This window comes from Oncorhynchus keta, chromosome 16 (genome assembly GCF_023373465.1).
Source record: "Oncorhynchus keta strain PuntledgeMale-10-30-2019 chromosome 16, Oket_V2, whole genome shotgun sequence".
Classification (NCBI taxonomy): domain Eukaryota; kingdom Metazoa; phylum Chordata; class Actinopteri; order Salmoniformes; family Salmonidae; genus Oncorhynchus; species Oncorhynchus keta.
This window is the reverse complement of record NC_068436.1, coordinates 4,386,063-4,413,387: the sequence shown is the minus strand read 5'-3', so window position 1 is coordinate 4,413,387 and position 27,325 is coordinate 4,386,063. Positions and strand designations below refer to the sequence as shown.

Here is a 27,325-nt window from a genome sequence, read left to right as displayed (position 1 = left end):
AAATATACTCATAATTAACTGTCAATCAAAAAAAAATATTAGCTTTCAGTCAGCAACAAAAATACCCCTGAAGTAGCCTTTTCCTATAAAATTACGACTGGAGTTTATATATAAATGTCTGGGAATATTTACATTTTGGAGAATCTCTTAAACAATGGGTTAAAGTTATGTATTGTAACCCTAGGTGTAAAATAGTCAATAATGGCTACTTCTCAGAAACACGTAAACTGTCAAGAGGAGAAAAACAAGGTTGTCCACCATCAGCATATCTATTTATTATGGCCATCGAAATGTTAGCTATTAAAATCAGATCTGACAATAATATCAAGGGCCTAGAAATCCACAGCTTAAAAACTTGAATGCTGATGATTCGGATCTCTCCACAGCCTCATAGATAATCTAACCTCTCTGGATTAGAACCAAATTATGATAAATGTACTGTATTACATATTAGATCACAAAAGAAGACAACTTTTGCATTACCGTGTAGTTTACCAATAAAATGGTATGACGGTGAAGTGGACATTCTCACGCTGATTAACTCTTCAGTCATATCGCAGTTTACCTACTTGCTTACGACCTTGTCTACACCTAGCGAATTGTTTTTTTAATTAGATGAAAGAAAGAATATGCCATTTGATTTGAAACGGCAAGCCAGACAAGATTAAACGGGCCTATTTATATTATGGATATGAATTCAGAGGGCAGAAATGGTTAAAAATGAAACCGTTGTACCTCTCCCTAAAGGCTTTAGTCATACAAAAGTTACACTTAAATCCAAACTGGTTCTCCAGCAGATTAGTAAGAATGTCTCACCCCATGTTCAAGAATGTCTTTTTTTTTGTTTTACCTTCATTAAGATTACAACCATTCATTATTGGTTTCAGGTGTGATAGGCCAAGGTCAGAGTGACCCCAAGGGCCAAGACTGAGCAGCCCGGCAGCTAAGGATTGCCTAAATGGGTATCTCCCTTGACGTGGGCATGCTTTCAATACAGACTCCATTTATCATACAGTATTCCATATAAGGAATACAGACCTTATGAAAGTTGCACAGTATACCCTTAATTGTGTAATAAATCAAATCTAGTGATACATAACTTGACATTTCTGCCATCCGTTGTGACATTGTGGGAGGATAACCAACCTTCCAATTAATGGCAATGCATTTCTTAGCCGCTATAAATGCTAGGTTACACAGTTTCTTCTGATAACTATATGTGGACATGCTGAGATAAAAGAACATACTCTTTGCCAGAATTCATCCACCCTTCACAAGACAATAACATGTTCAAATATGCCCCCTTTTGTGCTTTACACCTCCAGCATAATAATGCAATTTCTGAATGCATGATATTCAGTTTAACTTGCATATACAGTGGCAAGAAAATGTATGTGAACCCTTTGGAATTATCTGGATTACTGTTTTGATCATGAAAAGTTATTAATAAACAAATTACGCACATTTGGGATGTCTTGATACAATTATTTTAACAGAAATGCAATGGTTCATTGGATCAGTCTATAACGTTGCACATACACTGCGCAATCTAGTGGCCAAATTCTAAATTGCAGCTGGGCTGGAATAATACATCATGTCCTTTTTCTTGCATTTCAAAGATGATTGTACAAAAAAATACAAAGGAACGTTTTTTTTTAACGTATTATCTTTTACCAGATCTATTGTGTTATATTCTCCTACATTCGTTTCACATTTCCACAAACTTTGAAGTTTTTCCTTTCAAATGGTACCAAGAATATGCATATCCTTGCATCACGGCCTGAGTTACAGGCAGTTAGATTTGGGTATGTCGTTGATCCTTCATTTAAGCAGACTGTGTTTGTGTATTGTTGTGAATTAGACTCCAGGTAATTCCAAAGGGTTCACATACTTTTTTCTTTCCACTGTAGTACATTCTATGGATGATCTTAAACTGCAGTCATGTATGTCTGAGATTATATGAACACGACTGAGCATATCTGTATCCATTCATCATCATCAATAGTGTCTCCCTGGTCTTCCACACATTTTTATTTGACATGTTTTGTGTCATCGGGAAAAGCCACTATCAACCCATGATACAGTTTGGAAATCAACTTTAGAGGTTTGTCTGATTGCTTTAAAATCATTTTTATCTTGAAGCTTCTTGCCTGTCCAGTGTTTGCTGCACTGAGAGATAAACGTGTTGTATCTGCAAAAGTTCCCCTCTGCGCAGTATCAGAATGGTCTTCCCTGACTGCCTGACCCTGCTGAGTCCCCTTGTCACCATCTGATTCTGCTCAGATGAGGCATGACAAAGAATTACCTTGGTGTGCATTTATACATTATATTATCCAAGAAAACAATCAATGGTTCAATAATTGAAAGTACCATTATTCCCAGATCACAGACAGTAGCCTACCCATCAACTCAAGATGGAACTTTGTACCCATTCACTGATTGTTATAATATATTGCAAAATTCACATGAGCTCCATAGACAGATCTTACCTGGCTGTCTGACCCTGCTGGGACACCTGTCACCATCTCATCCTGCTAAGACATGATGAGCATAGTGTTGTGTACTGACTGTGCACCATGACAGTGAAGCCTGTAGAGCTGTTAATACCGTGTCAGTGTGAAAAGTAGGGAGTTAGCTGGGGAAACTGACAGATCAATAACGTTACATTGCTATACTGACTAATAAAAACTCACATTACGTCGGAATATATATCTCTTTAATAGTTTGGCCGCTTGTTTCATTATTTGATTCGGGTCTAGTGTGATTGAGTCAAAAATAATAGCTAAAGTTAGTGAGCTAGCAAGCTAACGTTTGCCAACTTTTGCCTAGCTCTAGCTAATGGTACATCATAGCATTTACTTCGGTATACAGTGCCCTCCACTAATATTGGAACCCTTGGTAAATATGAGCAAAACAGGCTGTGAATTGTTTTGTTGTTGCTGTTTATCCTTATGGTCTTTCATTCAAAATGTTCACAAAAATCAGTAAAATTATTCAGAGAAAAAATGTATAATAAATGTGATAAATATTTCTCTCTGAAAACATGTCCCACAATTTTTTTATTTTTTTATTTTTTTTATTTCACCTTTATTTAACCAGGTAGGCTAGTTGAGAACAAGTTCTCATTTGCAACTGCGACCTGGCCAAGATAAAGCACAGCAGTGTGAACAGACAACACAGAGTTACACATGGAGTAAACAATTAACAAGTCAATAACACAGTAGAAAAAAAGAGAGTCTATATACATTGTGTGCAAAAGGCATGAGGAGGTAGGCGAATAATTACAATTTTGCAGATTAACCCTGGAGTGATAAATGATCAGATGGTCATGTACAGGTAGAGAGATATTGGTGTGCAAAAGAGCATAAAATAAAATAAATAAAAACAGTATGGGGATGAGGTAGGTAAAATTGGGTGGGCTATTTACCGGTAGACTATGTACAGCTGCAGCTATCGGTTAGCTGCTCAGATAGCAGATGTTTGAAGTTGGTGAGGGAGATAAAAGTCTCCAACTTCAGCGATTTTTGCAATTCGTTCCAGTCACAGGCAGCAGAGAACTGGAACGAAAGGCGGCCAAATAAGGTGTTGGTTTTAGGGATGATCAGTGAGATACACCTGCTGGAGCGCGTGCTATGGGTGGGTGTTGTCATCGTGACCAGTGAACTGAGATAAGGCGGAGCATTACCTAGCATGGACTTGTAGATGACCTGGAGCCAGTGGGTCTGGCGACGAATATGTAGCGAGGGCCAGCCGACTAGAGCATACAGGTCGCAGTGGTGGGTGGTATAAGGTGCTTTAGTGACAAAACGGATGGCACTGTGATAAACTGCATCCAGTTTGCTGAGTAGAGTGTTGGAAGCTATTTTGTAGATGACATCGCCGAAGTCGAGGATCGGTAGGATAGTCAGTTTTACTAGGGTAAGTTTGGTGGCGTGAGTGAAGGAGGCTTTGTTGCGGAATAGAAAGCTCTAGATTTGACTCTGGAGATTTGATTTTCGATTGGAGATGTTTGATATGAGTCTGGAAGGCGAGTTTACAGTCTAGCCAGACACCTAGGTACTTATAGATGTTCACATATTCTAGGTCAGAACCATCCAGGGTGGTGATGCTAGTCGGGCGTGCGGGTGCAGGCAGCGAACGGTTGAAAAGCATGCATTTGGTTTTACTAGCGTTTAAGAGCAGTTGGAGGCCACGGAAGGAGTGTTGTATGGCATTGAAGTTCGTTTGGAGGTTAGATAGCACAGTGTCCAAGGACGGGCCGGAAGTATACAGAATGGTGTCGTCTGCGTAGAGGTGGATCAGGGAATCGCCCGCAGCAAGAGCAACATCATTGATATATACAGAGAAAAGAGTCGGCCCGAGAATTGAACCCTGTGGCATCCCCATAGAGACTGCCAGAGGACCGGACAGCATGCCCTCCGATTTGACACACTGAACTCTGTCTGCAAAGTAGTTGGTGAACCAGGCAAGGCAGTCATCAGAAAAACCGAGGCTTCTGAGTCTGCCGATAAGAATGTGGTGATTGACAGAGTCGAAAGCCTTGGCAAGGTCGATGAAGACGGCTGCACAGTACTGTCTTTTATCGATGGCGGTTATGATATCATTTAGTACCTTGAGCATGGCTGAGGTGCACCTGTGACCGGCTCGGAAACCAGATTGCACAGCGGAGAAGGTACGGTGGGATTCGAGATGGTCAGTGACCTGTTTGTTGACTTGGCTTTCGAAGACCTTAGATAGGCAGGGCAGGATGGATATAGGTCTGTAACAGTTTGGGTCCAGGGTGTCTCCCCTTTGAAGAGGGGGATGACTGCGGCAGCTTTCAATCCTTGGGGATCTCTCAGACGATATGAAAGAGAGGTTGAACAGGCTGGTAATAGGGGTTGCGACAATGGCGGCGGATAGTTTCAGAAATAGAGGGTCCAGATTGTCAAGCCCAGCTGATTTGTACGGGTCCAGGTTTTGCAGCTCTTTCAGAACATCTGCTATCTGGATTTGAGTAAAGCAGAACCTGGAGAGGCTTGGGCGAGTAGCTGCGGGGGGCGGAGCTGTTGGCCAAGGTTGGAGTAGCCAGGCGGAAGGCATGGCCAGCCGTTGAATAATGCTCGTTGAAGTTTTCGATAATCATGGATTTATCGGTGGTGACCGTGTTACCTAGCCTCAGTGCAGTGGGCAGCTGGGAGGAGGTGCTCTTGTTCTCCATGGACTTCACAGTGTCCCAGAACTTTTTGGAGTTGGAGCTACAGGATGCAAATTTCTGCCTGAAGAAGCTGGCCTTAGCTTTCCTGACTGACTGCATGTATTGGTTCCTGACTTCCCTGAACAGTTGCATATCGCGGGGACTATTCAATGCTATTGCAGTCCGCCACAGGATGTTTTTGTGCTGGTCGAGGGCAGTCAGGTCTGGAGTGAACCAAGGGCTATATCTGTTCTTAGTTCTGCATTTTTTGAACGGAGCATGCTTATCTAAAATGTTGAGGAAGTTACTTTTAAAGAATGACCAGTCATCCTCAACTGACGGGATGAGGTCAATGTCCTTCCAGGATACCCAGGCCAGGTCGATTAGTGTTTTAGGGAGCGTTTGACAGTGATGAGGGGAGGTCGTTTGACTGCGGATCCGTAGCGGATACAGGCAATGAAGCACCCCTAGAAATTCTTATGAGTAAATCTAACTGAAGTATATTCCCATTCATATTTTACGTGTTTAAGTTCACCTGAGTTATTAGGAATGCTTAAGTGGTAAGCCATGACTTCCTGTTTCACTGGGGTATAAATAGGAGGTGACATACAGGCCGAGTTCCCATATTTACCCATCGCTATGGGAAAGACCCGATAATACACTAATGTTGTGCAACAAAATGTTGCTGGGCTGCACAAATCAGGAAATGGTTAAAATAACATAGTTCAAAGGTTGAATATGCCCATTTATAGAATAATAGTGAAAACTATGAAATAACACACATCAAAACTATGAAATAACACATATGGAATCATGTAGTAACCAAAAAAGGGTTAAACAAATCTACATATATTTTATACTTTAGATTCTTCTAAGTAGCCACCCTTTGCCTTGATGACAGCTTTGCACACTGTTGGCATTCTCTCAACCAGCTTCATGAGTTAGTCATCTAGAAAAACCCTTGAATGACTAGGTATGTCCAAACTTTTGACTGGTACTCTATATTTGAGAAGAAAAAAAATGTTTTATGATACGAATGTATTATTTCTTTCAATTATTCTACTTTAATTAAAGGTTGGATTTGTGTGATTTTTTAAAATGAAAGACCAAGAGGATAAACAATAAAGACGTTTTATCACTGCCCATTTTGCTCATATTTGCCAACGGTGCCAAAATTAGTGGAGAGCACTGTATACATTGTATCTGTCCCTAACAATATAAACAAAATCATACTGCCTTTAGTCTGTACAAAATATATTTCGTCCAGTTCTGAAGTTATATGTTGCTGTAATAAGTAATGCAAATATCTTTTGTCCTCTTTTGTCCTGATTAATGTGTTTCTCTATTATGTTATAGGACTACTGTATGTTCTGACCGTTATAATGTTTCATTGAAAGTATTTTTTATGTTATAGTTGAACTAATACTGTCATGTTCTGACGAAATCTAATCTTAATGTTCATCAGTCATGAACAAGACATAGCACCATTACATTTCATTACATTTAAGTATTTTTAGTCAAATTGGTGAACCATGTCCAGTGGAACAGCCACTTTACAATAGTGCATTTAATCTTTTGAATTTCTTTAATCAGGTACTGGGGTTTCAGGTGTCTCCGGAAGGTGGTGATTGACTCTTTGCTTGCTGGGGAGCCAGAGCAGCGAACAACTGGGCTACTGTACTTCCTCATAGGGAGGCGAGCAGGCCTTAATGTTCAGAGCCATCAGTCAGGCACCATGGTCTAGCGGAACAAGAGCCAGTAGATCACCATCTCGGCAGCATCACTGGATGTATATTAAGCAGTACTTGAGTAAAAGTAATTAAACCTTAACAGAAAATGACTCAGGTAAAAGTGAAAGTCACCCAGTAAAATACTACTTGAGTAAAAGTAGAAAAGTATTTAATTTGAAATATACTTAAGTATCAAAAGTAAAATCAAATTTCTTAAATTAAGCAAACCAGACGGCATCATTTTCTTGTTTATTTTAAATGTACGGATAGCAAGGGGAATGCCCCAACACTCAGACATCATTTACAAACTAAACATGTGTTCAGTGAGTCATCAGATCAGAGGCAGTAGGGATGACCAGGGATGTTCTCTTGGTAAGTGTGTAAATGTTATCATTGTCCTGTCCTGCTAAGCATTCAAAATGTAAAAATAGTACTTTTGGGTGTCAGAGACAATGTATGGGGTAAAAAGTATATATTTATTTTTTTCTTTAGGAATGTAGTGAAGTAAAAGGAAAAGTTGTCAAAAATATAAATAATCAAGTAAAGTACAGTTACCCAAACAAACGTCTTACTTCTTAAATAGTACTTTCAAGTATTTTATTAAGTGGTCAATTGTTTGGATCAGTGTTAATTTTGTCAGCTAAAATAGTGACTAAAATATTTCCAAACATTCCAAATATTTTTCAGTGGCAATTAACCGTAAATATTTTTCATTTCAGTTTACTAAAACGACACATCCCTAAATTGTCTCTGCACAAGGTGCTTTACAAAATTAAAAACAATAGCAGCATTGATTTAAATAGTGATGCCACAGTCTACATCTGTTTTTCTCTTCCTTCTGTACAGCAGTAAATTGCTCGTGTATAGCAGTAGGAGTTTCTAGTTTTGCTCATTCCTCTCACTTTCCCAACTGCATTTCATAGCCAGTTTCGGTGGAGCCAAGTCTCAATCTTATCCTGAGAGAAAATGTCTTGGTTCTAGCTCTTACTGTTCAAAAGATATGACCCATGTTACTGGCGCTACGTTTTGGTGGGCCCCATTTTCATTTTTAAATTACAGACATAAGAGTACCAGACCCGAACACAGGGATGGCTAAATCAAATCAAATCAAATCAAATTAAATTTTATTTGTCACATACACATGGTTAGCAGATGTTAATGCGAGTGTAGCGAAATGCTTGTGCTTCTAGTTCCGACAATGCAGTGATAACTAACAAGTAATCTAACTAACAATTCCAAAACTACTGTCTTATACCCAGCGTAAGGGGATAAGGAATATGTACATAAGGATATATGAATGAGTGATGGTACAGAGCAGCATACAGTAGATGGTATCGAGTACAGTATATACATATGAGATGAGTGTGTAGACAAAGTAAACAAAGTGACATAGTTAAAGTGGCTAGTGATACATGTATTACATAAGGATGCAGTCGATGATGTAGAGTACAGTATATACGTATGCATATGAGATGAATAATGTAGGGTAAGTAACATTATATAAGGTAGCATTGTTTAAAGTGGCTAGTGATATATTTATATCATTTCCCATCAATTCCTATTATTAAAGTGGCTGGAGTTGGGTCAGTGTCAATGACAGTGTGTTGGCAGCAGCCACTCAATGTTAGTGGTGGCTGTTTAACAGTCTGATGGCCTTGAGATAGAAGCTGTTTTTCAGTCTCTCTGTCCCAGCTTTGATGCACCTGTACTGACCTCGCCTTCTGGATGATAGCGGGGTGAACAGGCAGTGGTTCGGGTGGTTGATGTCCTTGATGATCTTTATGGCCTTCCTGTAACATCGGGTGGTGTAAGTGTCCTGGGGGGCAGGTAGTTTGCCCCCAATGATACGTTGTGCAGTCCTCACTACCCTCTGGAGAGCCTTACGGTTGAGAGCGGAGCAGTTGCCGTACCAGGCGGTGATACAGCCCGCCAGGATGCTCTCGATTGTGCATCTGTAGAAGTTTGTGAGTGCTTTTGGTGACAAGCCGAATTTCTTCAGCCTCCTGAGGTTGAAGAGGCGCTGCTGCGCCTTCTTCACGACGCTGTCAGTGTGAGTGGACCAATTCAGTTTGTCTGTGATGTGTATGCCGAGGAACTTAAAACTTGCTACCCTCTCCACTACTGTTCCATCGATGTGGATAGGGGGGTGTTCCCTCTGCTGTTTCCTGAAGTCCACAATAATCTCCTTAGTTTTGTTGACGTTGAGTGTGAGGTTATTTTCCTGACACCACACTCCGAGGGCCCTCACCTCCTCCCTGTAGGCCGTCTCGTCGTTGTTGGTAATCAAGCCTACCACTGTTGTGTCGTCCGCAAACTTGATGATTGAGTTGGAGGCGTGCGTGGCCACGCAGTCGTGGGTGAACAGGGAGTACAGGAGAGGGCTCAGAACGCACCCTTGTGGGGCCCCCGTGTTGAGGATCAGCGGGGAGGAGATGTTGTTGCCTACCCTCACCACCTGGGGGCGGCCCGTCAGGAAGTCCAGTACCCAGTTGCACAGGGCGGGGTCGAGACCCAGGGTCTCGAGCTTGATGACGAGTTTGGAGGGTACTATGGTGTTGAATGCCGAGCTGTAGTCGATGAACAGCATTCTCACATAGGTATTCCTCTTGTCCAGGTGGGTTAGGGCAGTGTGCAGTGTGGTTGAGATTGCATCGTCTGTGGACCTATTTGGGCGGTAAGCAAATTGGAGTGGGTCTAGGGTGTCAGGTAGGGTGGAGGTGATATGGTCCTTGACTAGTCTCTCAAAGAACTTCATGATGACGGAAGTGAGTGCTACAGGGCGGTAGTCGTTTAGCTCAGTTACCTTAGCTTTCTTGGGAACAGGAACAATGGTGGCCCTCTTGAAGCATGTGGGAACAGCAGACTGGTATAGGGATTGATTGAATATGTCCGTAAACACACCGGCCAGCTGGTCTGCGCATGCTCTGAGGGCGCGGCTGGGGATGCCGTCTGGGCCTGCAGCCTTGCGAGGGTTAACACGTTTAAATGTCTTACTCACCTCGGCTGCAGTGAAGGAGAGACCGCATGTTTTCGTTGCAGGCCGTGTCAGTGGCACTGTATTGTCCTCAAAGCGGGCAAAAAAGTTATTTAGTCTGCCTGGGAGCAAGACATCCTGGTCCGTGACTGGGCTGGGTTTCTTCTTGTAGTTCGTGATTGACTGTAGACCCTGCCACATGCCTCTTGTGTCTGAGCCATTGAATTGAGATTCCACTTTGTCTCTGTACTGACGCTTAGCTTGTTTAATAGCCTTGCGGAGGGAATAGCTGCATTGTTTATATTCGGACATGTTACCAGACACCTTGCCCTGATTAAAAGCAGTGGTTTGCGCTTTCAGTTTCACGCGAATGCTGCCATCAATCCACGGTTTCTGGTTAGGGAATGTTTTTATCGTTGCTATGGGAACGACATCTTCGACGCACGTTCTAATGAACTCGCACACCGAATCAGCGTATTCGTCAATATTTCCATCTGACGCATCTGAGTCTTGGAGTGTGGAGTCAGTTTGGTCTGACCAGCGTTGGACAGACCTCAGCGTGGGAGCCTCTTGTTTTAGCTTCTGCCTGTAGGCAGGGATCAGCAAAATGGAGTCGTGGTCAGCTTTTCCGAAAGGGGGGCGGGGCAGGGCCTTATATGCGTCGCGGAAGTTAGAGTAACAATGATCCAAGGTTTTACCACCCCTGGTTGCGCAACTCTCGAGGTCCCGTGGATCACTATGGAATTAAGTAAATCTGCATTTTTTTGCGCCCCATTTATGAAATGATCTGCAGTGCTCTGCACCATGATGCTCTGGGGCCTCTAGGGCAGTTCAGGTTGTACATTTTGTATAATTTGTGCATATGCAGGGCTCTCTTGGAAAATAGGTTTTTAGTCTCAATGTGATTTCACTGTCAAAATAAAGGTATGAAAAAAGAAGGCAATAAATGATTGTGATTTCTTTTACAACGATGGCATTTCAGTGATTGTGCCATTAACCGCAGAATAAGAATTTGCTGAGATAGTCTTTATTTCCATGTGAACTTAATTTCAGTGTCTACACTGAAAGGTGCTGTCCAGAACATAAAGGGGTTATTCAGCTGTCCCCATAGGATGACCCGTTGAAGAACATTTTCTGTTTTCAGATAGAACCCTTTTTGGGTTCCATGTACAACCCTTACCCCCAGGGGGCTATACATGGAACCCAAAAGGGTTCGACCTGGAACCAAAAAGCTTTTTTTATATATATCTAGAACCAAAAAGGGTTATCTTATGGGGACAGCCAAAGAACCCTTTTGGAACCATTTTCTGTGAGAGTGTATACTTTCTTTCCGAACTGTCACCATCACATCAGGCCTTTACAGTTTATCCCGGTGGCTAAGACACTTTCAATGAAACTTTTAATGGAACTCCATCATAACCTAATGAGCACAACAGTATTATTTTTTGTAAAACTGTAAGTCATTACTCATTGCTTTCACACAAAAATCTAATGATAATCCATTTTTTTTGAACAACAGTAAACACAACTCACTACAAAAGACGAAAAACTCATGTCAAAAAATGTTTTAACATTCGGTGACAGCTGATACAAATTACCCTCATGAATGTGAACTTCTTCTGCGCACGTGCACACTTCTTTACACAATTGTTCACTGAGCAATCAGTCCTTACTTATGCATTATAGAGATCACTCACCTCTGACTTACTGTTTGCAAGAATGGACCAATTAAGAGGCCGAGGGCAAGGACAAAGGAGAGGTAGAGGGGCCCATAGAGGAAGAGGGGTTCAGATGTGTGGAGGTGGAACGTTTATAATTACCATCCACTTGACCAGATGTCCCTACTAGATAGAAAGAAAACAGGTTATATATCACTGCAGAGGACTGTCAAGCCATGCAAGGAGATGTTTTCCTCACTGAATTGCAAGGGAAAAGATGTTAATATAATAATAATATATGCCATTTAGCAGACGCTTTTATCCAAAGCGACTTACAGTCATGTGTGCATACATTCTACGTATGGGTGGTCCCGGGGATCGAACCCACTACCCTGGCGTTACAAGCGCCATGCTCTACCAACTGAGCTACAGAAGGACCATGAATGGACCAAATGGAGTGTATACTGTAATGGTGTTGCCTTTTCTACATTGCTTTGTTTTTGCAGTGATTTGGTGTATTTTATTTTGATTCTCTGTATATACTGTACAGCATCACTGCATTTGTGAAGGACAACATATTCATGCTCTTCAGTGACATTCTTTCTTTATTGGTCATCTTTGGTTAAATAATTTTAGGAAAAAATAATACAACCCATGCTGTGATAATACATTTACTCGTCTTTTATGGTGCATACTATAATTATAGTATCAACAAATGGCACAGAAATATGAAAGAGGGTTAACCATGTTAGAGTATATTGATAGTTGTAATTAGTATTTATTGGGCCATCGTGTAACGATTTATTGAAATAACTTTTCATTAGATAACAAGTTGTATGTTTTGATGGAGGTAGTTAATTTTGTGTCATGTATTTAATGTTTTGAGAGTCTTGATGCATTTTGCAAATTAAATGTGTCATTTTGGCCAACGTGTTTCAGTTTTGGGCTGCATGTTAATTGTCTAGAAAACGATAATTCTGTTTGGACACATTTTATCAAGAAAAACTGCAATTTGCTGCATTGCTATATTATTAGAGAATAACTATGATATTTAAGGCAATGCGTTGATATTGAGTCTCTCTTCCTCTCCACAGTATTCTGCTCAGCCCAGCATTCAGCCCAACCTGAGACTCGGCAGGTGAATGGCCTCGTGGGAACGGTTTTCTATTTTCCAGAAAGGGTGTTGAACTCTGGCAGTTTACTTTATGGACACCTTGGCAATATTGCACAGGTGTACCCTGGTAAACAAAGTAATACCAACCTTGAGGAGAGATTTAAAAACCGCCTTCACTGGAACAATGTTACTGGATTCTTCACTTTGTCAGACCTACAAATAGATGATTCTGGGGTTTATACTATGGAGAATACAGATAAACGGAAGACGACACATATATTTCAGCTGACTGTGCACTGTAAGTGTGTGTGTGTGTGTGTGTGTGTGTGTGTGTGTGTGTGTGTGTGTGTGTGTGTGTGTGTGTGTGTGTGTGTGTGTGTGTGTGTGTGTGTGTGTGTGTGTGTGTGTGTGTGTGTGTGTGTGTGTGTGTGTGTGTGTGTGCTGTAAATTACAACATCATTAAAGTGGCAATCAGCAGTAGAAACAATACTAAAGCTATCACCTTTTGGTTTGGTACAAAGCTGAGGGATATTTCTGGAGAAATGTAACCACTCTCAAATTGATAGACCGAGCTATGGATTCAGGGACTGATCAGCCATCATGTAAAAAATTATAGTGTGTAGATATATAGTGTTTGCTTACAATTTATTTGTTTACAAACACCGGAGTAACACTTTTTTATGGGTTCTAAGCTCAAGAAGCATTTATAAATATTATTCAAGAATCAATGGGTACATTTCATTCATTTCTAAGTCCAAAAATGAATGTACCAACTGCTCTTTGCTATTTAAAGATAAGATCCATTTCACTAATTCACATTTTTTCATTATTTGTCTTCGAGATGTTCTGTCCAAACCTCAGGTGACGGTCCATAATAACATCTTCTGTAGTGTTGTGTGTTCTGTGGAGAACGGGAGAGATGTGACCCTGTCCTGGTACAAAGGAGGGGAGATACTCAACCAGACCAGCAGCCCTGACCACAACATCACCCTCTCTCTACCCCTCAAGGTGGATGAACAGAACAGAGACTCTTACAGATGTGAGGCTGCCAACCCAGTCAGCAAGGAGACAGCTGTTGTTCCACATTCCTGTATAGAGAGTGATCCCTCTAAGGTGACAGGTAAACACATGTACAGTAGCAATGTTACATTGCAGACATCCAGACAATACCAACTTCTATATGAAACAATAAGTATGGTAGAGCTCATTTTATGTTTTAATAAAAGTATTGTTTTCTCTCTTTGTAATTTAGATGGTGATGAGAGGACTCGAGATTGTCTTATTATTGCTGTAATCTTTGTTCTGGTTGCCTCAGGACTTGTTGGACTTGCAATATATCTGAAGAAGAGGAGAAACGGACACTCACATGCAGGTATTTAGCTTTTTACAGGGTGAGGTCATTCTCCTTGTCAGAGTCAAAACATCTTGTGCACAACCTTTATTAATTACCATTGATAGTGTTTTATAAATGTAGGAAATGTTTGCCTGAACAACTTCCTGATGCAGGTCAAATGAAGTGGTGTATCTTCCACACTTCCTCTGTTTGGTCAGACAGTTGCATTGTCTCAGACCACTTCTCTAAATGTTGATAAAGCAGAAGGCACACACACACAAGCACACTCTGACAATCATTACTTTGTAGCTTCTCTGGTGCCAAAACGACAGTTAGCACAGACACAGGAATCCATAGTTGTCACGTTTTGACCTTAGTTTCTTTTTTATGTCGTTGTGTTAGGTTGGTCAGGGCGTGTGTTGGGGTGGGTTGTCTATGTTATTTTTCTATGTTATATTTTCTACGTGTTTGGCCTAGTATGGTTCTCAATCAGAGGCAGGTTTGATTGAGAATCATACTTAGTAGCCTTTTCCCACCTGTGTTTTGTGGGTGATTATTATCTGTTTAGTGTGTCTGCACCAGACAGAACTGTTTCGTTTTTTTTATTCTCTTGTTGTTTTTTTGTCATTAAGTGTTCCGTTCTATTAAATATCATGAACACTCACGACGCTGCGCATTGGTCCGATCTTTCATACTCCTCATCAGAGGAAGACGAATGCTGTTACAGAATCACCCACCAACCAAGGACCAAGCAGCGTGGTATCGGGCAGCAGCGATAGCTGGACTCCTGGACATAATAGGAGATTTTGGACGGAAAAGGACCCTGGGCACAGGCTGGGGAATATCACCGCCCCAAGGCAGAGCTGGAGGCAGCAAAAGCTGAGCGGCGGCAATATGAGGAGGTAGCACGGCAGCACGACAGGCACGAGAGGCAGCCCCCAAATTGTTTGGGGGGGGAGTGTGGCAGAGTCAGGTTGGAGACCTGATCCCACTCCTCGTGCTTAACGGAAGATGCTCAGTACTGGTCAGGCACCGTGTTATGCGGTCAAGTGCACGGTGTCGCCAGTACTCGCTCATAGCCCGGTGGGCTATAGGCCAGTGCCATGCGAGAGTGGGCATCCAGCCAGGGCGTGTTGTCCCAGCCTAGCGTGTTTGGTCTCCGGTATGCCGTTTTGGCCCAGGGTATCGCGTGCTGTGTCTCTCCGAGGCACTGGGAGGGTGCAATGCGTTCTATGCCTGCGTTCTGCCCGTGCCGGGCAAATGTGGGTATTGAGCCTAAGGGAGAGGTGCGAGTGGTATGCACCAGATCTCCAGTGCTCACCCACAGCCCGGTTCAACCTGTGCCTGCACTCTGGATGGTCCGGGCTAAAATGGTGATCCAGCCGGGAGGAGTGGTGCCAAGGCTGCGCACCAGGGCTCCAGTGCTCCCCCACAGCCCGGTCCATCTGGTGCCTCCTCCAAGCACCAGGCCTCCTGAAGGTCTCCCCAGCCTGGTGGGTCCTGTGGCAGCCCCACGCACCAGGCTCTCTCTCCGTCTCCTCCCTCCAGGTCCGCCCATCTGTCCTGAGCTGCCAGAGCCGCCCGTCAGTCAGGAGCTGCCAGAGCCACCGTCTGTCCTGAGCTGCCAGAGCCACCGTCTGTCCTGAGCTGCCAGAGCCGCCCGTTAGTCAGGAGCTGCCAGAGCCGCCCGTCAGCCAGGAGCTGCCAGAGCCGCCCGTCAGTCAGGAGCTGCCAGAGCTGCCCGTCAGTCAGGAGCTGCCAGAGCCGCCCGTCAGTCAGGAGCTGCCAGAGCCGCCCGTCAGAGAGGAGCTGACAGATCCGCCCGTCAGCCAGGAGCTGCCAGAGCCGCCCGTCAGCCTGGCGCTTCCAGAGTCCGGTGCTGCCGGTATCTCTCATCTATTCGGGACCCGCTGCAAGGGTCCCCAGTCCGAGACGGCGAGGGTAGCTGCTCCAAAGGCGCCACTTAAGCGGGCAAAGACTACGATGGAGTGGGGTACACGCCCCGTGCCAGAACCGCCACCGCGGACAGACGCCCACCCAGACCCTCCCCTATAGGTTAAAGTTTGGTGGCCGGAGTCCGCACCTTTGGGGGTACTGTCACGTTCTGACCTTAGTTTCTTTTTTATGTCTTTGTGTTAGGTTGGTCAGGGCGTGAGTAGAGTTGGGTTGTCTATGTTATTTTTTCTATGTTATATTTTCTACTTGTATGGTTTCTCAATCAGAGACAGGTGTCGTTTGATGTCTCTGATTGAGAATCATACTTAGCCTCCCGGGTGGCACAGTGGTTAAGGGTGCTGTACTGCAGCGCCAGCTGTGCCACCAGAGACTCTGGGTTCGCGCCCAGGCTCTGTCATAACCGGCCATGACTGGGAGGTCTGTGGGGTGACGCTCAATTGGCCTAGCGTTGTCCGGGTTAGGGAGGGTTTGGCCAGAAGGGATATCCTTGTCTCATCATGCACCAGTGACTCCTGTGGCGGGCCGGGTACAGTGCGCGCTAACCAAGGTTGCCAGGTGCATGGTGTTTCCTCCGACACATTGGTGCGGCTGGCTTCCAGGTTGGATGCGCGCTGTGTTAAGAAGCAGTGCGGCTTGGTTGGGTTGTGTATCAGAGGACGCATTACTTTCAACCTTCGTCTCTCCCGAGCACGTACGGGAGTTGTAGCAATGAGACAAGATAGTAGCTACTAACAATTGGATACCATGAAAAAGGTATCCAATTGTGTCTTGTGGGTGATTATTATCTGTTTAGTGTGTCTGCACCAGACAGAACTGTTTCGTTTTTTTTGTTCTCTTGTTGTTTTTTGTCATTAAGTGTTCCGATCTATTAAATACCATGAACACGCTGCGTATTGGTCCTGTAGCTCCCTTCAGTAACCACGAGCACAACCGTTCCTTGATTTTAACTGGCGGCTTTATTCTGTAGTTTTAATCAGAATTTTCACCTTCCGTGAGAACTATAAAGTAAATGAAAAATACAGTTAAGCACACTCTTACAACCTTATCTTACGAGTGACTTATTAGCTTGGTATAACTCTGAAGTGCTTACATACATAACAGTTTAACCGGCTTTATAACGGGTTCAGATTAAACACATTAATAAAGGAAAAATACCTCATTGGCTGCTTATTACAGAAGGGAGGAAATCAAACTTCACACGTAATTATTCCTGGCATGAATTCACACTTCATCCTAACATACACTCTTCAACCTTTATGAACTACACCCGATGACATGAAAATTTAGCTAACGCAGCGCAGGATTGCCTTCCCTCCAAAAGTGTGTTGCTACAATAAGGATCCCCGTTACAACAGTATTAGCTACGTAGTTCCGCTTGTATTATCATTTCCCCCGCACAGCGGACACGTAAACAATTCAAACAAAAGACAACGACATAACCTGTAAGTCTAACTGTCAGTTACTGGTCCGATCTCTCACACTCCTCGTCAGAGGAAGACGAATGCCGCTACAATAGTAACATGAGTCCTTAGTGTTTGTAGAACCTGTCTTGGGGATGAGCATTTGTGCATATCTGTCAGTTACTCCCACCCACACTGTATATTTCATTTACTTTATTTTGCCTTTATAGATTCACCTGAAAGAGAGCAAGATGACGTTCAGTATGCAGAGATAACTCACATTATACCAGCAGAAAACCAGGTTAGTAATAATTCTACAGGCTGATAAACATAGGAGATGTAAACTGTTGGCTTTATCTCTGTGTCAGTGGGTTCATGTGGTATTGAGTTGCACAGACCACCTGAGTTTGATAACCGGCCTGATGTCACTGCAACCAGTTTTGCCCATATGAAATGTTTATGTTGGACAATTAGAAGAGTAATACCTTTGAACTTCCTGTGTATTTTACAGTATTTGTCAAGTCTGTTGATTTTTATGCTTGGCTTCATGGTTCCTCCCACTAGATTTAGGAATGGTTCTAGATGTGTTGACTGAGTTATTTACTGCAGAACAATGAGAATAGACAAGAGAGCATCAGTCTTGTTTCTTTCATTTGGTACAAAGTATCTGATGACAAAACATATGATCCTTTATTCTTTCCTACCCCCCTTTCCTTGTCCCTCTCAATCCTTTGCTCCCTACCTCCCTCCCTCTCCCTGTTTAGGAGGAGCAAACAGGTATACAAGGACTGGAGTCACTTAGAGACAACCCTAACGTGACAGTTTATGATACACTCCAGTTACATCACATGGCTGCCAGCGAGGATGTTAACACTGCATGAAGTTACTGAGAGGGTGACATGATAATTCACATCCCAGAGAAGGCGTTACATCCTAAAGAGGACGTTAAAAGACAAAATTATAGTCAATATTCATTTTAGAAAACTTCATGGAGACACAGTTGTTCCTGGAGACAATTCCCATTTAACCAATGCGCTGTTGTCATTTCAGTCATTTCAGATTTTCTTTGTTGGTCATTCTCACTGTCTTTTGTTGAATTGAGCCTTGATGAGATTAAATTCAATAGCTATGCCTAGGGTTATTAGTAGGGTGATCCCTCTTTTCAAGTGCCCACTCTTTTAATACATTTCACTAGTGTGTTTTCTATGCTTTGCTGGTCAGAAGCTTCTTTTCAGTTCTGTCTGTTCTGTTGTTTAAATGTGGGTGCCTCCCCTGTATCGTTTTATAGCTGGTCATTGTTTAGCTTGCCAGTGGATAGCAGCTTGTGTACATAAAAAGCAGATGTTTGGTGAGATAAAGCCACCTACTCCTCAGCATAATGGGTATTAGACTACGTTGGAAACCACCATATAGATTCTGTTGAAACACTTCTGAGTGGTAGATCTTGATTTGCCTTTTGACTCAGAAAGTGTTCTTGGTTGACATTTTACTCTCACAAAATGCAATCGTGATTAAGTGTTGTTCAGATCTTGCTTTGACAACAACTGTGTTCACACAGTTTGAATGTACCAGAGTCACAGTTTAGTTTATTATGATGGACCACTTATTGCTTGTCCTTATCTACACAGTATTTAGCTCAAAGGGTTAAACATTAATCAGCAATAAGGTTCCAACCGGAGAATTTCATTGTCTGAAGAAAAGCATAGGAACGCAAGAACACTCTCTCGTGACAGAGCGTAGGCTTTCTGCCAGACCACCCACTCAAAGAGCTATTATGAGCCCCACCTTTATAATAGAATCATACAACCAGAATCTAAAGACGGTGACATCTTGTGGAAGCCCTAGGAAGTGCATTCTCATCCATATCTAAGGTGGACATCCAATGGCACTGTTTTCTAAATTGAGTTCTCACTTCCTGTTTGGATTTCGTCTCAGGTTTTTGTCTGCCATATGGGTTCTGTTATACTCACAGACATAATTCAAACAGTTTTAGAAACTTCAGAGTGTTTTCTATCCACCAGTAATAATAATATGCATATATTCCCAATTTGGAAAGAGTAGGAGGCCGTTTACTCTGGCCATGCCTTACATCCAAAAGTGAAAATGCTGCCCCTAGCCTCAACAGGATCTTAAGAATACAATCACTAGAGATCCTGGTTGGAGTCCAGGCTCTGTCACAGCCGGCCGTGAACAGGAGACCCATGGTGCACAATTGGCCCAGTGTTGTCCGGGTTAGGGGAGGGTTTGGCCGCCAGGGATGTTCTTGACCCATTGCGCTCCAGCGACTCCTGTGGAGGGGCGGGCGCAATGTACGCTGACACGGTCGCCAGACGTACAGTGTTTCCTCTTACACATTGGTGCGGCTGGCTTCCGGGTTAAGCGGGCATTGTGTCAAGAAGCAATGTGACTTGGCTGGGTTGTGTTTCGGAGGACACACGTCCCTTGACATTACATTACATTTAAGTCATTTAGCAGACGCTCTTATCCAGAGCGACTTACAAATTGGTGCATACACCTTATGACATCCAGTGGAACAGCCACTTACAATAGTGCATCTAAATCTTTTTAGGGGGGGGTGAGAAGGATTACTTACCCTATCCTAGGTATTCCTTGAAGAGATGGGGTTTCAGGTGTCTCCGGAAGGTGGTGATTGACTCCGCTGTCCTGGCGTCGTGAGGGAGTTTGTTCCACCATTGGGGGGCCAGAGCAGCGAACAGTTTTGACTGGGCTGAGCGGGAACTGTACTTGACCTTTGTCTCTCCCAAGTCCGTACGGGAGTTGCAGTGATGGGACAAAACTGTAACTAACAATTGGATACCGCAAAAATAGGGGGTACATTTTCTTTACAAATAAAATAGAATACAATCACTGACTCCTGCACACTCCTGCAGACATTCCTTCTATTGGAGCATTTGGTGCTCCACCTACATTAGCCCACATACTGTATATAACTGTGAAAAAATGTCAAATCTACTGATACCATCGTGAGTTTTTGCACTGGAGGTCATTTCATTTTTAGACATTTCTATTTCAGAGTAGTTATTGAGACTGAATATTAAGATAATATTATTTACATTTCACTATTCTAAAATACGCTTATGACTTATTCAAACTGATAAAGATTTGTTTACTGAGCTTCTTTTTTTTTAGCTTCAATATATTACGTCAGACTTACCTATACATTCCATTTAAAAGTATACAATCTTTGATATTTCCTGACGTTATATAGTCGTCAATCCCCCATACATGCTTGAAAAATATACTTACCTCATCACAACCCACGATATGATGTAAGTTTACTCCATTGTTTATATTTGTGTCGTCATTTGAATTTTTGTAAACAAAGATTGTACTGCTACAACATACCTGTGGAAAAAAATGTCAGTCCTTGCAACCACAGCTACGTTCAAGAGTTTGAGATTGGGAACGACTGTGGTTTTAATGTTTGACCTAGATAGTTTGTGTGTATGTATTGATATGTAGGTGCAGTGTGCCTTTTTTATTGATGTAGTTCTGTCCTTAAGCTGTTCTTGTCTATTAATATTCTGTACTATGTCATATTTTGTGTGGACCCTAGGAAGAGAAGCTGCTGCTTTTGAAACAGCTAATTGGGATCCTAATAAAAATACCAAATACCAAATGTAGCCTACTTCTAGGGTCTAGGGGAGACCACTGCAATTGTTTGGTGGTTTTCAAGTGTGTTTCTGTATTTATTGAGTTTAAGTGTATTTGGGATGTTTTGTCCTATTACTTTTAATGCCAGGCAGCTGTACATTTAATTTGACAGTTATGACTAATCCTATTACATTTCAAGCATTGCTATCAAGGAAACAATGTTTTTTTCTTTTAATGTATTTTCCTCATCTGGTGGTTGAATGTTTTTATCATTCAGCATACTGTACTTTACATACTATGTTATTTTGTTCTCTGAGCCAGTGTACTGTATATTGTAAGTGTAACTTAAATAATGTGTCAGCAAAATCTTCTCAAACCTTTCTATGCTTTTACATGTGGACTGTGCTCATGCATTATTGTGCCAAATTATATTTTCAATAAAAAAAATGTCTTGTAAATTATGACATGCCACTAATGTTTTATCACATTTTGGTCAGAAAACATGAGTGCCTCATTTATCATTCTGTGTATTTATGTGATGTATTATTCCACAAAAGTCAGATTGCGCAATGTTGTGACTCCAGTGTTTTGTTGCAGGAAGTTAGCAACATTACTGTATAAAAACAGATTAGGCGTACTATTTCAGTCTGCAGCAGCATGTACAAGGTAGCGAGTACCTTTAACATTTTAACTTTGAATCTTGATCATTAGCATTATGGTCAGTGTGAAGAACTCCCTTTGGCTCTCCCTAAAACAGATGTTTCTGCAGGACACACTGACAACCCCTCCTTCTAGTGCAGAGGTGTCTGGTTGTTTAACTTTTCATATATATTATTAAGTGTATAAAAAATATGTAGTGAACAAAGTGAAAACCAAATTAAGTAGAGCCTATATGTTGTCAATAATTTATTAATATCCTCAAGGAACTCAAGACAAGATTCAGATTGGGAGACAATATACCGTGGGGCAAAAAAGTATTTAGTCAGCCACCAATTGTGCAAGTTCTCCCACTTAAAAAGATGAGAGAGGCCTGTAATTTTCATCATAGGTACACAACTATTACAGACAAAATGAGAAAAAAAATCCAGGAAATCACATTGTAGGATTTTTTTATGAATTTATTTGCAAATTATGGTGGAAAAAAAGTATTTGGTCAATAACAAAAGTTTATCTCAATACTTTGTTATATACCCTTTGTTGGCAATGACAGAGGTCAAACGTTTTCTGTAAGTCTTCACAAGGTTTTCACACACTGTTGCTGGTATTTTGGCCCATTCCTCCATGCAGATCTTGTCTAGAGCAGCTAAATGCATATATTATATTATTATATTATTATATATTATTAGATCTTTGGGGTTTTGGGGCTGTTGCTGGGCAACACGGACTTTCAACTCCCTCCAAAGATGTTCTATGGGGTTGAGATCTGGAGACTGGCTAGGCCACTCCAGGACCTTGAAATGCTTCTTACGAAGCCACTCTTTCGTTGCCCGGGCGGTGTGTTTGGGATCATTGTCATGTTGAAAGACCCAGCCACGTTTCATCTTCAATGCCCTTGCTGATGGAAGGAGGTTTTCACTCAAAATCTCACGATACCTGGCCCCATTCATTCTTTCCTTTACACGGATCAGTCGTGCTGGTCCCTTTGCAGAAAAACAGCCCCAAAGCATGATGTTTCCACCCCCATGCTTCACAGTAGGTATGGTGTTCTTTGGATGCAACTCAGCATTCTTTGTCCTCCAAACACGACGAGTTGAGTTTTTACCAAAAAGTTATATTTTGGTTTCATCTGACCATATGACATTCTCCCAATCTTCTTCTGGATCATCCAAATGCTCTCTAGCAAACTTCAGACGGGCCTGGACATGTACTGGCTTAAGCAGGGGGACACGTCTGGCACTGCAGGATTTGAGTCCCTGGTGGCGTAGTGTGTTACTGATGGTAGGCTTTGTTACTTTGGTCCCAGCTCTCTGCAGGTCATTCACTAGGTCCCCCCGTGTGGTTCTGGGATTTTTGCTCAATGTTCTTGTGATCATTTTGACCCCACGGGGTGAGATCTTGCGTGGAGCCCCAGATCGAGGGAGATTATCAGTGGTCTTGTATGTCTTCCATTTCCTAATAATTGCTCCCACAGTTGATTTCTTCAAACCAAGCTGCTTACCTATTGCAGATTCAGTCTTCCCAGCCTGGTGCAGGTCTACAATTTTGTTTCTGGTGTCCTTTGTCAGCTCTTTGGTCTCGGCCATAGTGGAGTTTGGAGTGTGACTGTTTGAGGTTGTGGACGGGTGTCTTTTATACTGATAAGTTCAAACAGGTGCCATTAATACAGGTAACGAGTGGAGGACAGAGGAGCCTCTTAAAGAAGACGTTACAGGTCTGTGAGAGCCAGAAATCTTGCTTGTTTGTAGGTGACCAAATACTTATTTTCCACCATAATTTGAAAATCAGTTCATTAAAAATCCTACAATGTGATTTTCTGGAATTTTTTTTCTCATTTTGTCTGTCATAGTTGAAGTGTACCTATGATGAAAATTACAGGCCTCTCTCATCTTTTTAAGTAGGAGAACTTGCACAATTGGTGGCTGACTAAATACTTCCCCCCCACTGTATAGGCCTAATATAGAAGAGTTGGCAGAACAGTTGTCCTGTACTAAAATGTAAACATTACTAATTAGAGGGGTAAAGTGAGACTAGAACATCATGACCTGAAATAGCAGTAATAATCACAATAAGCTGGACAACCTCATCGACCAGGAGATAGTAAGCTAGGCTAGGCTCAGTGACAAGGAGATAATAGGCTAGGCTCAGCAACCAGGTGATGGTAGGCTAGGCTCAGCGACCAGGAGATAGTAGGCTAGGCTCAGCGACCAGGAGATAGTAGGCTAGGCTCAGTGACCAGGAGATGGTAGGCTAGGATAGACTCAGCAACCAAAAGATAATAGGCTAGGCTCAGTGACAAGGAGATAATAGGCTAGGCTCAGCAACCAGGTGATGATAGGCTCAGCGACCAGGAGATAGTAGGCTAGGCTCAGTGACCAGGAGATAGTAGGCTAGGCTCAGTGACCAGGAGATAATAGGCTAGGCTCAGCGACCAGGAGATGGTAGGCTAGGCTCAGCGACCAGGAGATGGTAGGCTAGGCTCAGCGACCAGGAGATAATAGGCTAGGCTCAGCAACCAGGAGATAGTAGACTAGGCTCAGTGACCAGGAGATAATAGGCTAGGCTCAGCGACCAGGAGATAGTAGGCTAGGCTCAGTGACCAGGAGATGGTAGGCTAGGCTCATCGACCAGGAGATAGTAGGCTAGGCTCAGTGACCAGGAGATGGTAGGCTAGGCTAAGCGACCATGAGATAATAGGCTAGGCTCAGCGACCAGGAGATAGTAGGCTAGGCTCAGTGACCAGGAGATGGTAGGCTAGGCTAAACGACCAGGAGATTTTAGGCTCAGCGACCAGGAGATAGTAGGCTAGGCTCAGCGACCAGGAGATAGTAGGCTAGGCTCAGCGACCAGGAGATAATAGGCTAGGCTCAGCGACCAGGAGATAATAGGCTAGGCTCAGCGACCAGGAGATAATAGGCTAGGCTCAGCGACCAGGAGATAATAGGCTAGGCTCAGTGACCAGGAGATAGTAGGCTAGGCTCAGCAACCAGGAGATGGTAGGCTAGGCTCAGCGACCAGGAGATAGTAGGCTAGGCTCAGCAACCAGGAGATAATAGGCTAGGCTCAGCGACCAGGAGATAGTAGGCTAGCCAGTTAGAGCTAGGCAGAATACTGCCCCCTTTGGAGCAATTGCGTGCCCATAGTAAACAGAAAAAAAATCTGTCCAAAATTGCTAATATATGCATATAATTATTATTATTGAATAGCAAACACTATAAAGCTTCTAAAACCGTTCAAATTATGTCTGTATGTAAAGCAGAACTCTCAGGGCAGCCATTCTCCCAAACTCTCTCTTGTCATCAGAAAAGTTGGGCCAACTTTGACGTCATCACCCCCACCCTTCTCAACCAGCTACGGATCTGGGAACAGTTTCTATCTCTTCAGCGCGATGTCTCCTTTCAATGGGGCGTTTCATTGTGAGAATCGCGCGCTAAAACCTCCGGGTCACGCGAAAATACATGTACTCTCATGCGCGCGTCGCGTCTGGAGCCCTCTTTGTTCCAGGATTCACCAAACGATGTCAGTTTGTCTGTTCGAGCTGAGAATTGTTTTGCACGTTTATAACATCCTAAAGCTTGATTCTGCACTTAGTTTGACCAGTTTAGTCAACATATAATATGTAATTTTGAAGTTTTGATGCGCATCCCCTAGAATTTTGGCTGCATTTCAGCCGGAATTTGTCCCGTTTGATAACCCAAAGACACAGACTTGAAAGCCAAACGCAGTTTTTGGTAAGTATGACTCCTTCCACGACTTCTGATCGAAGAACATCAAAGGTAAGGGAATATTTATGTGGTAATTTTGTGTTTCTGTGGACTCCAACATAGAGGAGACATATTGCTAATGTCTGAGCGCCGTCTCATATTATTGCCTAGTGAACGAATTCTGTAACGTTAAAAATAAATGTAACACAGCGGTTGCATTAAGAAGAAGTGTATCTTTCTATCTATATGTAGAACATGTATATTTAGTCAAAGTTTATGTGGCGGAGCTATCATCATTTTCCGGACATTTGAGTAGCATTTTTTGAACATGGCGTCATTGTAAACAGAGATTTATGGATATAAATGGCATATTATTGAAAAAAAAACATAAATGTACTGTGTAACATGTCCTATTACTGTCATCTGATGAAGATTTTCAAAAGGTTAGTGAATTATTTGTCTTTTAATCCTGCGTTTGTTGATTGCATCTTTTGTTCAACATGGCTATTCAAATTAGCTGTGTCTTTGGTGGTGGTTTGACATAAATATGTGCTATGTTTTCGCCGTAAAACATTTTAGAAATCTTTCATTTGAGCTATTGGACTTGTTAATGTGTGGAGGTTAAATATTTCTAAGAATATTTTTGCATTCCATGCGCCACCTTGCCAGCTGAACGGGGGAGGTGGCGTTCCCCTAGGGGAACCCCTCGCGTTAAGACGCTAGGCTAAGCGGGCACGAATGTTAACATTTAACACTTGCTGAGAGCATCATAAATACATTTACTTTTTAAATTACTTAGCATTTTTAAAGTTATGTCTGCCCCGTTCTTACATTTACATTACATTTAAGTCATTTAGCAGACGCTCTTATCCAGAGCGACTTACAAATTGGTGCATTCACCTTATGACATCCAGTGGAACAGCCACTTTACAATAGTGCATCTAAATCTTTTAAGGGGGGGGGGGGTGAGAAGGACTACTTTATCCTATCCTAGGTATTCCTTAAAGAGGTGGGGTTTCAGGTGTCTCCGGAAGGTGGTGATTGACTCCGCTGTCCTGGCGTCGTGAGGGAGTGTGTTCCACCATTGGGGAGCCAGAGCAGCGAACAGTTTTGACTGGGCTGGCGGGAACTGTACTTCCTCAGTGGTAGGGAGCCGAGCAGGCCAGAGGTGGATGAACGCAGTGCCCTTGTTTGGGTGTAGGGCCTGATCAGAGCCTGGAGGTACTGAGGTGCCGTTCCCCTCACAGCTCCGTAGGCAAGCACCATGGTCTTGTAGCGGATTCTTGACTTCCTAAATCAGTCTATTTAACATACTATCATGGTATCATTCGTTCTCAACTAACATCAAGGCGGTGGCCCGTTCCTGTAGGTTCATGCTCTACAACATCCCAAAGTACGACCCTGCCTCACACAGGAAGCGGCGCAGGTCTAATCCAGGCACTTGTCATCTCCCGTCTGATTACTGCAACTCGCTGTTGGCTGGGCTCCCTGCCTGTGCCATTAAACCCCTACAACTCATCCAGAATGCCGCAGCCCGTCTGGTGTTCAACCTTCCCAAGTTCTCTCACGTCACCCCGCTCCTCCGCTCTCTCCACTGGCTTCCAGTTGAAGCTCCATCCGCTACAAGACCATGGTGCTTGCCTACATGAGGGAACAGCACCTCAGTACCTCCAGGCTCTGATCAGGCCCTACACCCAAACAAGGGCACTGCGTTCATCCACCTCTGGCCTGCTCGCCTCCCTACCACTGAGGAAGTACAGTTCCCGCTCAGCCCAGTCAAAACTGTTCGCTGCTCTGGCTCCCCAATGGTGGAACAAACTCCCTCACGACGCCAGGACAGCGGAGTCAATCACCACCTTCCGGAGACACCTGAAACCCCACCTCTTTAAGGAATACCTAGGATAGGATAAAGTAATCCTTCTCACCCCCTAAAAGATTTAGATGCACTATTGTAAAGTGGCTGTTCCACTGGATGTCATAAGGTGAATGCACCAATTTGTAAGTCGCT

At 43.0% G+C, this 27,325-nt stretch overlaps 2 protein-coding genes across 13 annotated transcripts in view; both read left to right on the top strand.

Moving 5' to 3' along the window:
* The window catches only part of LOC118395382 (hepatocyte cell adhesion molecule-like), a 32,444-nt gene extending 11,024 nt beyond the window's left edge, over window positions 1-21,420 (top strand). Inside the window, exons 2-6 of one of the 7 annotated variants that reach the window (XR_008065535.1) lie at window positions 12,633-12,950; window positions 13,661-13,772; window positions 13,968-14,024; window positions 17,572-17,642; window positions 18,106-21,420. Coding sequence is in view for 3 of the 7 variants with exons in the window: in XM_052464442.1 (XP_052320402.1) it covers window positions 12,633-12,950; window positions 13,494-13,772; window positions 13,905-14,024; window positions 17,572-17,642; window positions 18,106-18,222 (905 nt within the window). In the remaining 4 variants the exon portion in view is untranslated. Of the gene's footprint in view, window positions 1-12,632; window positions 12,951-13,493; window positions 13,773-13,904; window positions 14,025-17,571; window positions 17,643-18,105 lie in introns of all 7 variants that reach the window. The other 6 variants (XR_008065534.1, XR_008065533.1, XR_008065532.1 and 3 more) reach the window with 6 other exon arrangements.
* Window positions 1-27,325, top strand: part of LOC118395375 (SLAM family member 5-like) — a 261,843-nt gene that overhangs the window by 163,553 nt on the left and 70,965 nt on the right. The window lies entirely within an intron of this gene.